General features: G+C 38.6%; 1 protein-coding gene across 4 annotated transcripts in view; it reads right to left on the minus strand.

Moving 5' to 3' along the window:
- The window catches only part of LOC102685690 (collagen alpha-1(XXVII) chain B), a 155,604-nt gene that overhangs the window by 46,392 nt on the left and 95,767 nt on the right, over positions 1-13,445 (minus strand). For all 4 annotated transcript variants that reach the window (XM_015366777.2, XM_015366773.2, XM_015366775.2 and 1 more), the window contains exons 23-28: positions 11,790-11,843; positions 10,598-10,642; positions 10,457-10,510; positions 9,392-9,445; positions 6,377-6,430; positions 3,457-3,510 (exon numbers count right to left, since the gene is read on the minus strand). In XM_015366777.2, the coding sequence (XP_015222263.2) occupies positions 3,457-3,510; positions 6,377-6,430; positions 9,392-9,445; positions 10,457-10,510; positions 10,598-10,642; positions 11,790-11,843 (315 nt within the window). The remainder of the gene's footprint in view (positions 1-3,456; positions 3,511-6,376; positions 6,431-9,391; positions 9,446-10,456; positions 10,511-10,597; positions 10,643-11,789; positions 11,844-13,445) is intronic.

Raw genomic sequence — 13,445 nt, forward strand, 5'->3', positions numbered from 1 at the left:
CAACTTCTGCTGACACAGTGTTTGTATGTACCAAAACCTTCACTGTGCTTTATGTCTTCATTCTTTCAGATAGCGTTTGTTGAGCTCTTAATGTAGGAATTGGCTTCTGTTTTGCACACCTTCAGTCAGAGGGTCTCAGTCTGTGGGCTCGTAGAAAAAGCTCAAACTTTTTTTCCCCATCTGAAAACAGCAGAAATGCACCCTGCACAACTCCCCTTTTATGCAAATGTTGTTCGGGAGACCACAGCTTAATTTGTCTGTGGAAAAACTGGGACCATTTAAAAAGATGTCTGCTTAGTGTTTGAAATTCCCGCATTATCTGTCACAACCCTTACTTTTCTGCCTGCCACACCCCAGAAATATAAAGGCCCCCTCGTTAAAACTGTATAAAATACTCAAGGAAAAACAAAAAATAGCACACAGTTCTTCCAAAAAACAAAAACCTAAACAAACAGTTTTTGCTAAAGTCCAGCTATGATGAACAGAGTTGCCCATATGAATATTAAAAGTAAATTATCATTACTGTAATTATAACTAACTGCTTAATCTCTGCCCTGCAATTTTTTGTTTCTAATGGTCATTGTCCTGGTCATTGACAATCATCTCAGGGGAAGACCTTATCTGGACAAAATTCCTGAAGCATCTTGGCAACTAAAAATCATGACACTTCCACCTCCAGATCTAACCTTTCCATGCACACTTTATAAAACTCACACATTTTTTCTCAGACATTTAAGCATTACAAGGTACACTTATTTCACTCTCAGATCAACATGATTACTGTATAGCAGCCGTCTTTATCATATCAAATGAAGAGCCTCAAGAGCTTGTATAGTACTGCGCTGGTAATGTTGCTTTTTAAAGACATCATAGATAAGGTCTGCAGGCAATTTAGTCAGAGAGGCTAAGTTACCCTCTAAGCCTTTTCTCAGTTAAACGTGCAGAAAATGATATAAATGTTTAATAAATTGTACTAGACGTTTCTCCGCAAACATGCTTGGCTTGTTTTTAAAACCTAATGAAAGATGTGCATTTATAAATCGGGCACTTTCTGTGAGCATCTCCCATGAAATACTTAAGTCTGGTTATAATAGAGAGGAAACCACTGTCGACCATAATTTCAAATAATTCACTTCATTCTCACTATATGTTTCACAGAAACCTAGGCTTGGTTAAATTTTGCTACTCAACCAACTTTTTTTTCATTTGAGCTTGGAAAATGATTTATAAGCACAGTATTAGTTATAGTCATCATTAAGGAAGAAATACATATACTGTATAACTGACTACAATACAAATTTCTTTCAGAGCATTATGATAACATTGGGCCACTTTTCTTGCAAACTGTCAGTAAAATACCGGGCTGCATTTCTACAGCTCCCTGAGCCCTGCAGCCCAAGTGGCCTTTAGCCTGGCTCAATTTATCAAGGCCTGTTATCAACAAGCAAACAGGACTCCACCAAAGCCAGAAAGTTCTCCCCAGAGCAGTCAACGGAGGGTTCTCTGTCCCTGTTAGAAATGCTGTTTCTTTCCCTAAACTGAACCTACTGACTCCTCCTGGAATGCGAGATTTGCTGTATTCATTTTAAGAACAATGTGGTGCTGTATTAATCCCGCTTCTACTAAACACGTGGTATCACAGTATCACCAGGATACCATTTCTCCAAGCTGAAAACGGAACACCATGCTTTCTGGAGGTGAGTCGTTGGGCAGGGGGTGGGGGTGGGGTTTTCGCTCTCTGGAACATAGGACAAATAGCCCGTTTTGTAAAAAAACAAGACTCATGACAGAAGAGTCCCACTAAAAACGGTGTATAGTCACTTCTCTACTTTTCGTCTTCACAGCAGAAGATCTCTATCACCACAAGCTGACACTCACCTGTTCCACCCTGACTGGAATCAGGATAATCTGAGTGGTACTACAATAACCAACGCCAAGGCGCTTCAGAAAAAGCATAACAAAAGGCCTGAAAATGGCGAGCCAAGACCATATTCTACATATCCACAGGCTTACACAAAATCCCATAAGATATTCACACATGCAGCGATAAACCCGTCTAACTTGGATCATATTCATTTTTTACTTTCATCACTCAAGAAAGGAACTGTTAGAGCAACGCTTATGTTTCACTTTCAGAAGCCTGTTTTGCATATTTTTGGAATAGTTTTCATGTTTGATCCACGGAAAAAAAAGGAACACGCAGCTGGTTATAAAAAGCAATTTTTACATTTTTCTGGTTGTCCATTTTGACTAAATGTTATCCGTTCAAATGATGTTTAAGTTATTCGGTTTGTACAGTGACAATTGCAGTAAGGTTCTGTTCTACACCGTAAACAAAACTGTAAAAACCTTGGGAATACAGGAAAGAGGTTGGATTTGAAATTAAAGAAGTCACGCTCAAGCTTCACAATGCACTAGTAAAATCTCTTTCAGGACAGTGTTCTATGTTGTGCACCATACCACAAAAAGGCTATCAGAAACAAAGAAAGAGTTTGAAGAAAAGCAACACAAATAATTAATGGGATTGAAAGAATATACTGTATACTGTACAGTAAAATCCTCAGGGTGATCGACAGAACCAGATCATGGCTATTTCAAACTCGGCAGCAAAATAAGAACATGGGGTCTAGGAAACACTTCTTTACACAGAGTTGTGGGTTTCTGGGCCAATCTTCCAAGCCAAATGGATTAAAACCAAACCCTGGGCTCCATCACTAAACGGCTGGAAGAGATTTTAGATTCACTTACTAAGCTATCAATTGAGAAAGATGGGAGAAATGACCTTGTCCTGTTCACAGCCCTTTTCTGTTTCCATATGTTCTTCATGAGTGTGGCAGGAAAAACTCACAGCATACAAAGCTGCCTGAATTCCACTTATAATGACACCTAATTCAGGTTCAGCCACATATGAAGTCCCTCAAAGTCTCCAGTCAACATTTAATTGCATTTAATTTCAGAGTACACATTTCCCTCGATATCAGAGTTTCCATTCACTCTCACTAAACAATGTTTTTTTTTGTGGACTGAATTTTTTGGTAGTATTCACAATTCAAACACAAACACAAGGTTTCAATGGGGTGCTTGATGTGCAGATGCATGCCTGTGTTTTAAAACTTTTCATTTAATTATAAGGCTGAGGCAATGCATTCATCCATCATACCATTGATTCATACTGTAACTGATCATCACGTTTGTGCATTTTTGTGTTCTACATGAAGTTAGAAAGTCAAGACAATTGTGTAAGTAAAGAGATTGCCTTCTGGCAGGACTCAACAGATCTATTATTGAAGCTGCTGTTTTATAGTGTGATTTAGTTAATTTAATTATTTTAGACATTGCAAAAATCTACAGCACTGCTACTGGGTTGCTGTCTATCAATCAGTCTGTTAGCTTCATGAAAAGGAATATGCCCATTGTAAAAAAATGTAAATGTAATGAAATATTGTAATTACTCACCCGTCTTCCTTTTGGTCCTCTGGCACCAATGGCACCACGAGACCCAGGAGGCCCCTATAACACAAAAAGGAAGACGACCAAACTGAGGTCAGAGAATCAAAGAGAAAAATGGCCAGAGGTACCAAGGCCCACAAACACTCAAGACCTCTGGGTCTCGTTCAAGGAAATATCCCTATGTGATACTTCCTCAAAACATCTAAATCGACCTCATTAGTCACCTAAATAAACCGAAAAATGCTCCAAATTGCCAAAGCAATATTTTGGGACATACAGTACCAACTAGGCTAGAAAGAATCTGATTAACTGTAATTACGTATCACATTGATGGGAAACGTTAATTCCATTTCATTTTTTAGTACACATCACAACCCAGAAAGGCAGAAAAAGTACAAAAAACTTTTTCATAAAAGATGGGAGAGGAGCACTCGGACATGGGACACAGCAGCTGTGACAAACACAGGCAAAGCAGATGAAACAGAGGAATTAAATTCATCTGCCAAGAAATCTGCACGCTGTGATGTTAGAAAATCCACAACCAAAACCTGGAATCACAGTCATTCATGTGCATCTGCAAATCAGTAGCACATGATCGTTTCAAAAAGGTGTCTTTACAGAGAACAACAGTTCATGTGTACTCATTCTCTATGTTCTGCAACCTATCATAATTGTTGACAAGGGCTATTAGTGACATACGCTTTTAGCTAATGAGCATATTGACAACAGAATAAAAACCTTTCAAATGCTATACGTGCGTCTGCACAGAATTTTCTTGTTTGTTTCTTGTTGCGCAGAGTTTCTGGTTTAATTTTCATCAGCCCAATTCAGGCTCCAAAATTAGGTGCTGGAAAACGTCTTCCAAGGCCATGTTTATGTTTATTTTCAGTTCTCTTGGGTCCCATCGCTTCCAAACGCTTACTCAGGCTTCACAAAGAGCCCTTTCCCAAAACAGTTCATACAACATCAATCCGCTTCATTCTAATTACACAGAAGTGTTAGATTTTCAGCCGATGGGACAGTAATCCTGCAAAAGCTGGAGGGTGCTGAATTCGATTAACATCAAAATTCCCCTACAAAGGTGTTCCCTTAGATTGTTCAAGTGTGAATGAAAAGGAAGGCTTTGGTCTCTAATTAAAGACATTAAATATTTTTGATGCCGCACCTACTCATTTTTAAATGGGGTAGGCTGTGCTTGTGTGTACAGTCTGTGTGTGTGAGATTGTGTGTTTGAGGGGTGAGGGGGGGGAGTCTCACATCTTTAATCCTCCATATCCATCACCAGCTTGTGCTTTCTAGCTGCAATGCCAGGGTGCCAGCGCGATAACGACATGATGACACCACACTGGGCTGCGGTTCAAAGGCTTTGTCTGACTTGGACGCCGCACCACATCGAAAGGGGCATGATACAAGATGGCACCCAGGCCAAATGAGAAGGGCCTGAAACAAGAATGTGTGGCAAGGTTTTTGCCAGCTCCTTCAACTCTGAACCATGTCAAGTCAGACACTCAACAACACCATATTAAAACGTGGCCACATAATTGCGGAGACAGGAATCAAGACATTATGTGTTCCCAGGCTGCCTTTTATGATAAAAGGACAACTGTCTGTTGTTCAGATTTTCAAAGCTTTACAACTGCAGGCGTGTCTGTGTGTGAGAACATGCATCTGTAGTAACACTCCAAACTATTACATTAAACACAGGTGGCATGCGTTTTGAACCCACTCCAACCACCCACTCTTTCTTGTCAGTTCATTCTGTATGTAAACACATACTGGCTTCAGACAAAACACGGGTTGCTGCAGCCCAGAATATTATGCCATTCCAGCTGTGATAATTAGTTTCACAGAAAACTACAGAATGCAGGCTACACTTCACACAGTAAGAAAAGCCAGCTTCATTTCCTTCATCATCAAGGGTATGCTCCTATAAAACTCCAAAGCAGAGAACATGTCTAAAGGAACATATTTTAGTCATCGTAATATCATTACTGTAGATATCTCATAACTTCCCGAATGATAAAAAGTGGATGCAGCCAATTTTTTTATCTACTGGAATATCTACTGGAATTCAGTTTGTTTCTTATTTTATACTTCTAACATTATGTTAGTAAATTCCCTTTTAAAACATTCTGTTGTTTAAGAAGAAAACAAATATTTTTGGAAGTCTGAAAGAGAGTGAAAGCACTCCTCTGTAATGAGAGCTGTCTCCTTTGTAGAGGTTAATGGTTTGCTTTATGGTTTTCCTGTGCTGTGCAGTGAAATTAAGCAGTCACAACTTTGATGCACTTGGAAGCCATTTTATTTTCCAGTTTCCCCTTTCACTTTTAACTTGAAATTCAACATACTTGAAAAAACACAGCATACACAGCAGTACTATAACCTCCAGCCTAAAAAAAAACCCAAAGTAAACCATCTTTAGAGTGACCTATTATAGATGGACCTTCTTTTTCTTTGGCAGTGCTCTCATTTTTCACACAAGATGTCAGATTATGCTAAATTGGTTGTATGTTTAACATTTACTGTGGTAGTTTAGCCATTAAATTATTAAAAATATCAGCAATCCATTGTGAGCATGTTACTGTACCTATTTTAGCTGACTCATACCATACATTTTCTCTCAGCTAACGTAAAAGACACAGAGGGGCCAAAACTCTAATCTGATTCAGAGCCTTTTGAAAAGGATTCTGCAGCTAAACAGAACAGGCTGCACAGTGTTTAGAGAGTAATGAACAGAGCAGGGTATCTGGGCAGGCAGTGTAGTCCTGACTAGTGTCACATCACCATAAAAAAAAGCTGGCACAGACATTCACTGAAAGCTTGAGAGGAACGGCACAGAAGTAAAAATATAATCATAGACTTGGAGCATTTCTCAACACAGATGAATCAGGCACATATCATAAGTGTTTAAAATTCAAGAACTTACAGTTCGTCCTGGTGGTCCAGTAGGCCCACTTTCACCTGGCGTACCTGGATGTCCCTGAATGAAATCAAACAGATTTTTAAGAAAAAGATTAAAGTATATGAAGTATATTAAAAAGAAAACACACCAACTTAAAGTCTTGCTGAAGAATTAAAGAGTGCTCTACATACAATATAAAGTGTACATATTTTCCTCATTGCTTATACTGTAGCTTAACAACTTTTTCTTTGCTATTATGATATGACTCATCTTCCAAAGAACAATGCTAATTTCTAGGTCATACCCATGTCTTTTTGGATTGGTAGGGGAGATGGGGAATGTTACAGGAACGCTGGTTGCAATTAAAACAAAAAAGAAAATTGTAGTAAACATAAGGATGGTCCACCAATGCAATTCAATAAGCACAAATAGAAATTCATACACTTTGGTGTGTGGCTGAAACATCTGTTAACTCTGTTTGCACTTGTGGAATGCTGGTTTTGTTTAGACATATATGAAGTAAGTGGAAGTGAGGGGTCTTCAGGCATTTTTTATTTTAGAATTAAAATTTTAAAAAGCTAAGAAGAATATTTGTACTATTTTGAACACATTTGGTCAGCCAGGTCTCCATTGATGTGTTAAAAGAACTGGAAAAAGAGTCATATCTTTCCAAGATTGCAATACGGACATAGTAACACTGAAAACTCCTTTTACATACAAGTTAAAAGACATAAGGAAGTGAAAATCTTGCCTTACAGCCATAAAATTGTTAATGGAAAAAAGGAAAAACCAAACAACAGCTAGACCTCAAAAGAAAAAGAGCCCTCTTGACCCTCCTGTCATCAGACACTACCGTGATTTATATGTGGCTGTTAAAATTGTGTTAGAAATTCAAGTTGTTTCCTGAGTACTGAAAAGATTGGTTGCCATTTCTGAAGTTCAAGAGTTCATGTTCTGAGCAGCACCAAGGTGTGCATTCTTAGGACTATTACATAACTCTAAAAATTGTTGTCGCAGTACTGTCATGACTGGGGAAATGTGGTAGCATTCAAAAGGTACCCCAAAAACATCAATATTACGCACAACATTAATATGATCCAAAAGATGATCATGATAATAAAGGCAAGGAAACACCATTGAACATTATTTTTATTAGCATTTCCACAAAAGAAGCAGTTGGTGTTTTGATAAAAAAATATAAAGGCAGATAATGGGACCTTAATACTTTAATTAGTTGTTTGAGCTGTTTAAAAGGTAAAAAAAAACACCTAATGGATTCAAGCCAATTGGCAACACAGTGAGAATGGAAAGATCTTTAGGTACTGTATAAATACTCTAATTATTAAGTGTGAGCAAATTCTCCATAACTTGTGTATAAAGCATGACACTTAATCTTTATGTTTTATACATACGCCGTTTCAGTCCAAATTAAGCTGTCTTGCCTGATTAATGTATATAACATACAAAGTTCTTAAACTGACAAGAAAAAGAAATGCAATTCATTAATTAAAAAAGATGGTCTTTATCTCTGGTTCCGGACTGTTTGATCATGAAAAAAGTCTCTGTTCCATTCATTTTTTTCCAGTCATTTTTTTTCCTCGCCCTTATATCAAGCCTGTGTTTTACAAGAGAGAAAATCTCAAGAAAAACAACCTAAGCATTGGAAGAGTGCCGAATACAGGTTCTGTAAAATACTGATCAGGCAGACAGATACTGTAGCAACATTCTGGAACCAAAAAGCAAGCTGTTGTTAAATTCTTCATTTACGTCATCTGTCTTTTTCTGGCACGTAGTAGGAAGCTGACTCGGCCATTTATTCAAATAGATAACTGTCTGGTTTCTGTTACAGATTTTAATAGCTTTCAGACTGTGAAATGCAAAGGAGGGTATATTTGACATGACTAATTCTAGCTGTTTCTATTTGTAGTACAGACAGCAGTAAAGAATCACAAATTGCTTGACATACAGGAAGGGAACACACTTATCAACCACTGAAGTGTAGCCCCTACCTAGGTCATAGGCAGAAAAGTGAGGAATAGCACCAATCTGTTTAACGGGTGAATTAGGTAGGCCAGACTTTTTAAGACCAGGGGACACCACATCATCAAACATTTTAGGAGATTTTCTAATGCATTATATACAGTACACATTCTCAGGGGTAGACAGACATTTATCTTCAGTTACTGTGTCAGGATAGGAGGATGTTTCTGATTTCAAACGTGACAAACAGCTTCAGTTAGAGCTGCCAAAATATTGTAGTAACTGTTTATTTGGTCAATCAAGGAGATTAATAAACTTCAGAACACTCATTCCAGGGTCATTTGGGATTTCCAGTAGGGTGCATTTGACTGTGTTAACTGAAAAAACACTTCTCCAAACGTTCTATGAATCAGTGGATGTATATTCACTGTTATTCTTGTTTTGAACATTACATACTGTTGCAGGCAAGTGAAATATTTAAAATGGGCAGAAAAGGTCTTGGCACAAACTTTCAGATCTGACAATACAGCTTAAGGTCATATCACTGAAAAAAATATTTTTAATATTAGACTGTTATACCTATACTTCCTAAGGCACTAGGAGCTCCCAAAATAGAGCCAACTTTCAGAGGGTAAAACACTTAATAGAAGGATGACACTGTGCTGTCTTTCTGACATCCTATCACGGTACAACTGTCCTTGCACATTCAAACTTTAATTCACCAGCTATATTCTATAGGACATTTATAATGTAACATCTTGATTGAACCGAGATAAAAAAACAAAATGAATGAAAAAGCAAAGTGACTGTAGACCAAGTACTGACCACTGCAGAAAAATATTACGCAGGATAATGAACGTTTTGACAGGGCCAGTGAGAAATATATACAATATATATTTGCTCATCAGGTCTGACTGTCTCCTGGAGTGGTTTGTTCATATTCTGTACTGTATTTCAGTAGGATGGGTTCAAACCCCTCTTCCACCCCAGCTCCTCAGTGTTTCATGTCCAAGTCGTACAGCAGTGGGAACAGAAATCGGGTCCAGACTTACTCCTTACCATCGCTCCCTTTTCTCCTGGAGGGCCAGGAAGACCCATTTCCCCTCGGTCGCCCTGGCAACACAAACACCATGATAATGCGCAAGCAAATCACTTGGAAAAAACACAAAAGCTCTGTTAGAAGAAAAAAGAAACAAAGATGATTTTGAACCAGAGTAGTTACTGAAATGCCACATGGGGGTGACTGTTTCAAGAGGGATATAGCAGCAGAAGAAAACATTATCACTTAAACTATCAAAGAAGGTGAACAACAGAAGGTAACAAATTTAGCAACTAATGGATGCAAACGTTTCACCCAGTTTATTTTTGAAAGAAGCCAGGGAATTGACTACATGGTTGGTAATTTGTTCCATACTCCAACAGTCCTAAAACACAAGGATCAGAAGTGGTAGTGTGCCGCCACATTGTCAGAAATGGTTTTTAAATACACTCTCCAGGCACGACTGACTTGAGCACAGTGCTTTAGACTGCTCCTGTCTTTCCTTGATTTCTTAGGGGAATATCCAAGTACATGGGTGTAAATCTACAGTATATGTAAAAACATAGGATTAGACATACTGTTTTTTATGACCAAATAAGAAGAGAGGGCAGTCCCACATCAGGCTGACAACATGAACTAAATCCAACAGCTTCTGTTGTCTAGTACGTAGTCCTTCAAACTCAATAGGCAGAGAAAGCTGATCAAGGAAATTCCCAGCATGAAAGAACATTTTACATGCTTGTGGCAGCACAACTCCATCATCTTCATCCAAGCTCCCCTCCACTTGAGGTTGTGATGAGGGTTAATGGTGCATGAAATTCTACTGGTTTCAGTGGTTTTCCATCGGATTCTTGTTTTGGAATTGTTCTAGCAAGGAAAAGTGATGGAAGCCTGTACCATGCTGGACTAGCCAACCATACATTTTCGGTCACTGTGAGAAAACGTTTATTAGATGGGGGCACATATCAAAGAAGGCATGCACGTTTTCTAATGATACACTTAGCAAATACAACAACCATTCAAATAAAGCTGAACAAAAGTTGAAAAAATATTTTTTCATGAGCAGACGAACAGCACAAGCTCACCTTTTCTCCTGAGATTCCCATCTCTCCCACGGGGCCGATGAAGCCAATCAACCCCTAAAAATCCAATTAATGAACGAGAATGTTTGTCGACAGTGCTAACAAGACGAAATAAAAATGATATTGCTTAAGGAAAGTGATTACCCTTTCTCCAAGCTTGCCAACCTTTCCAGTTATGCCAGGCTCCCCCTGCAATATAAGGGTTAGTTAATGGTTGTTTCATTTAAATACTAAACACACTTGCATGTGTACAACACTATCAAACACACACAGGACTGCTTTATTGGAAGCAGAACTCAATGGAAACTCAATGGAAAATCCAAATCCAGCAACACAAATTAGTTGAGCACAGAGACAAAAATTTAATCAGTGACAAAATATTATCAAAACCCATTACTCAGTACAGTCAACAGGGCAAAGCAATTTAACAGAGCCTGATAATAAATAACTTGCTTGTGTGCACAAACAGCTGAGTCATTGCTGCAGTAAGACAGAATCACTGCAACATGGCTGAAGGCTTGGAAGTAGCTTTTCAGCTTCTCTGTGATCAGATTTTCTGCGGCATTTTTAGAGGTGGAGTTGAGTTCTTCCAACTCACTGTTTTAGTGAGTTGCTATCATGCTGACACATAGAATAATAGAGCAATCATTAACCTACCTTTAGTTCCCTGAAGACCTAAGCAAACACAGTATATGAACTGTTGTTATCTGCCTCTTTCAGCAGCCTAACCTTGTGTAGGATCACAGGCTTATTATACCTCCAAATGAAAAAGACCCACAAGCTTAAACTGTGTTAAAAAATAATTGAGACATGATCCAGCTGTGACTGCACAAGTTTGATATCCACCAGCAGCCTCTCTTATTCCTCTTTATAAAGAAGATATAAAGGATGCTGCCTCCGAATTCAAGTAAATTGATGCAGATTTTGAAATTTGTGGATGGTGGACCACAAGAGGTGTATATCGCAGATGAAAAGGAAATATTACTCATGGATTTGAAATTTATATCACCCATGGCTTCAGCTTTTGGTTGTGAGATTTTTCAGCTTTTTTCATTTGCAATGCCCCGGGTAATTTGCAGATCAACTTGTCTCAAATGTGATCCACGAAGAAAGGGAAAAACATCACACGAGCTAAGAAATGCTACTGTAGGTTTCAAAAACCAGAATCAAGAAGCAGAGGCATGAAAACCCTTTAAGCTCCAGATTTCTTGAAACCATGCACACATCTAATATACAGGAGATACAATGAAGCACATTGTAAGAAGTGCCCCCCTGCCACACACACAAGACAAATGCTCTTTGTTAGGTATATGAACAGTATTCGCCTCTCGGTTACCTTCAGACCATCAGGGCCCGGTTTTCCAGGGAATCCTTTCCGCCCCGGTCTGCCCTGAACAGAAAAAAAGAGAGGACTGTAAACACCCTCACTTCAAAACCCCTCCACCCTCAAACCAGCTCTCAGCTGTGAAGGCAAGAAGATTAAGGTGAGTATCTGCCCCACAGGGCTACACCTATAACCCAGTCTCTGGCATCAAAACACCCCCTTTTTAAATTGCGCAAACCGTTTCTTATCAATACGTGTGTGAATAATGGGTTACACAATAGACCCTGAAGGGTAGAATAGAAGAAAGGCGCTGGAATTGAACAATATATATTTGTCCGGCTTGATATAGGACCGATTAGGCCATTCTGATTCAGAGGTTTTTGACGTCAGTTCTTAAGAAAGCTTTTCTTAGTCTGCCTCACCTATCACTTCCTCTATATCCATCGATTCTTTGCAAACATTTAGTTTGCTGTAACGAAGATAATCCCGTGAGTCGTGAATAACTGCTTAGGAATTCTCAAGCTGGTGAAATAGATGAATTCACTCTAAACTACAGAGTACTGCCTGACGTGGTTCTCATTTTCCTTTTAAATTTGCCATTACCCATTATTTGTATCATATGCCCTCGCCAACTGTTTTCAGACTTGGCCTTCATGCACTGACTCCTGCACCTGCTCAGGGGAGAATGAGCCACACAGGCATTGCTTCTCTGACATGGCCAGCTGACAAGATCTTGGTCACTTGTAGCACTAAGCTCTCCAGCACCTGACAGGAGGGGAAGAACTGACTGCAGAAGTGACACCTCTTTGCCTGACAGCACTGTAGGTATTGTCACAGGCCTAATCACTTCCAGAAGGCTGAGAGAATTCTGACTAGATCATCTCAATCCTACCCTGGAAACCATCTGCTTTTGAGGGGGAACTTAACTCTTAGTTCCCTAGAATGATTTTGTCATCATCCATAATAAACACCAAATACAAATCCCAAATAAAAACACCAAAGCAAATATAAGTCAAGATAAATTGCCCTGGAGAGATGAAGGAGTTAAGAATATTTAGGAGCGATTTTGCCAGCAACTATCAAATGCTTTATTCTTTTAAATTCACCAGTGCTTTGGTTGGCCTGTTCAGTATTTTTTTTCCTGGCAGCAAATAAATCATTTTAATACAGTAATATCACATCAACAAAATATAAAAGGTAAAAGATCACATTCAGGGAAAAAACTTCAGAAATGAAAGTTTCCACGTAAGAGTTCAGTGTTAAGTCATCTTTAAATGTATATTCAGGGAGAAGAACTCCACATCAGTATGATTCTGAAAAGGAAGATATGACATTCTCTTCTCTTGTATAGCAATAGATAAAATAAAATCCTAGGCTACAGAAAACATTTGGCATTTTTACATTTTTAGGCAAAATAATTTTTGAAACTGGAGGTTATTGGATAAGAGAATTCTGAAATCAGAATGCTGAAATAAAACCAGTCTTCAGGGCAATATCTTGGATGATTAAACAGAACAATTTATAAAACATTACAACCTTATACAGTACACAGAGCTTTTGTTTCTGGTTAATCATGGATTCTACAGCAGCAACCTAGGATCCCCTTGTTAGTTTTGTAATTGCAGCTTAAAAATGAAGACAGAAGATAATGATAATGGGGACAGATAG

This window comes from Lepisosteus oculatus, chromosome 24 (genome assembly GCF_040954835.1).
Source record: "Lepisosteus oculatus isolate fLepOcu1 chromosome 24, fLepOcu1.hap2, whole genome shotgun sequence".
Taxonomy (NCBI): domain Eukaryota; kingdom Metazoa; phylum Chordata; class Actinopteri; order Semionotiformes; family Lepisosteidae; genus Lepisosteus; species Lepisosteus oculatus.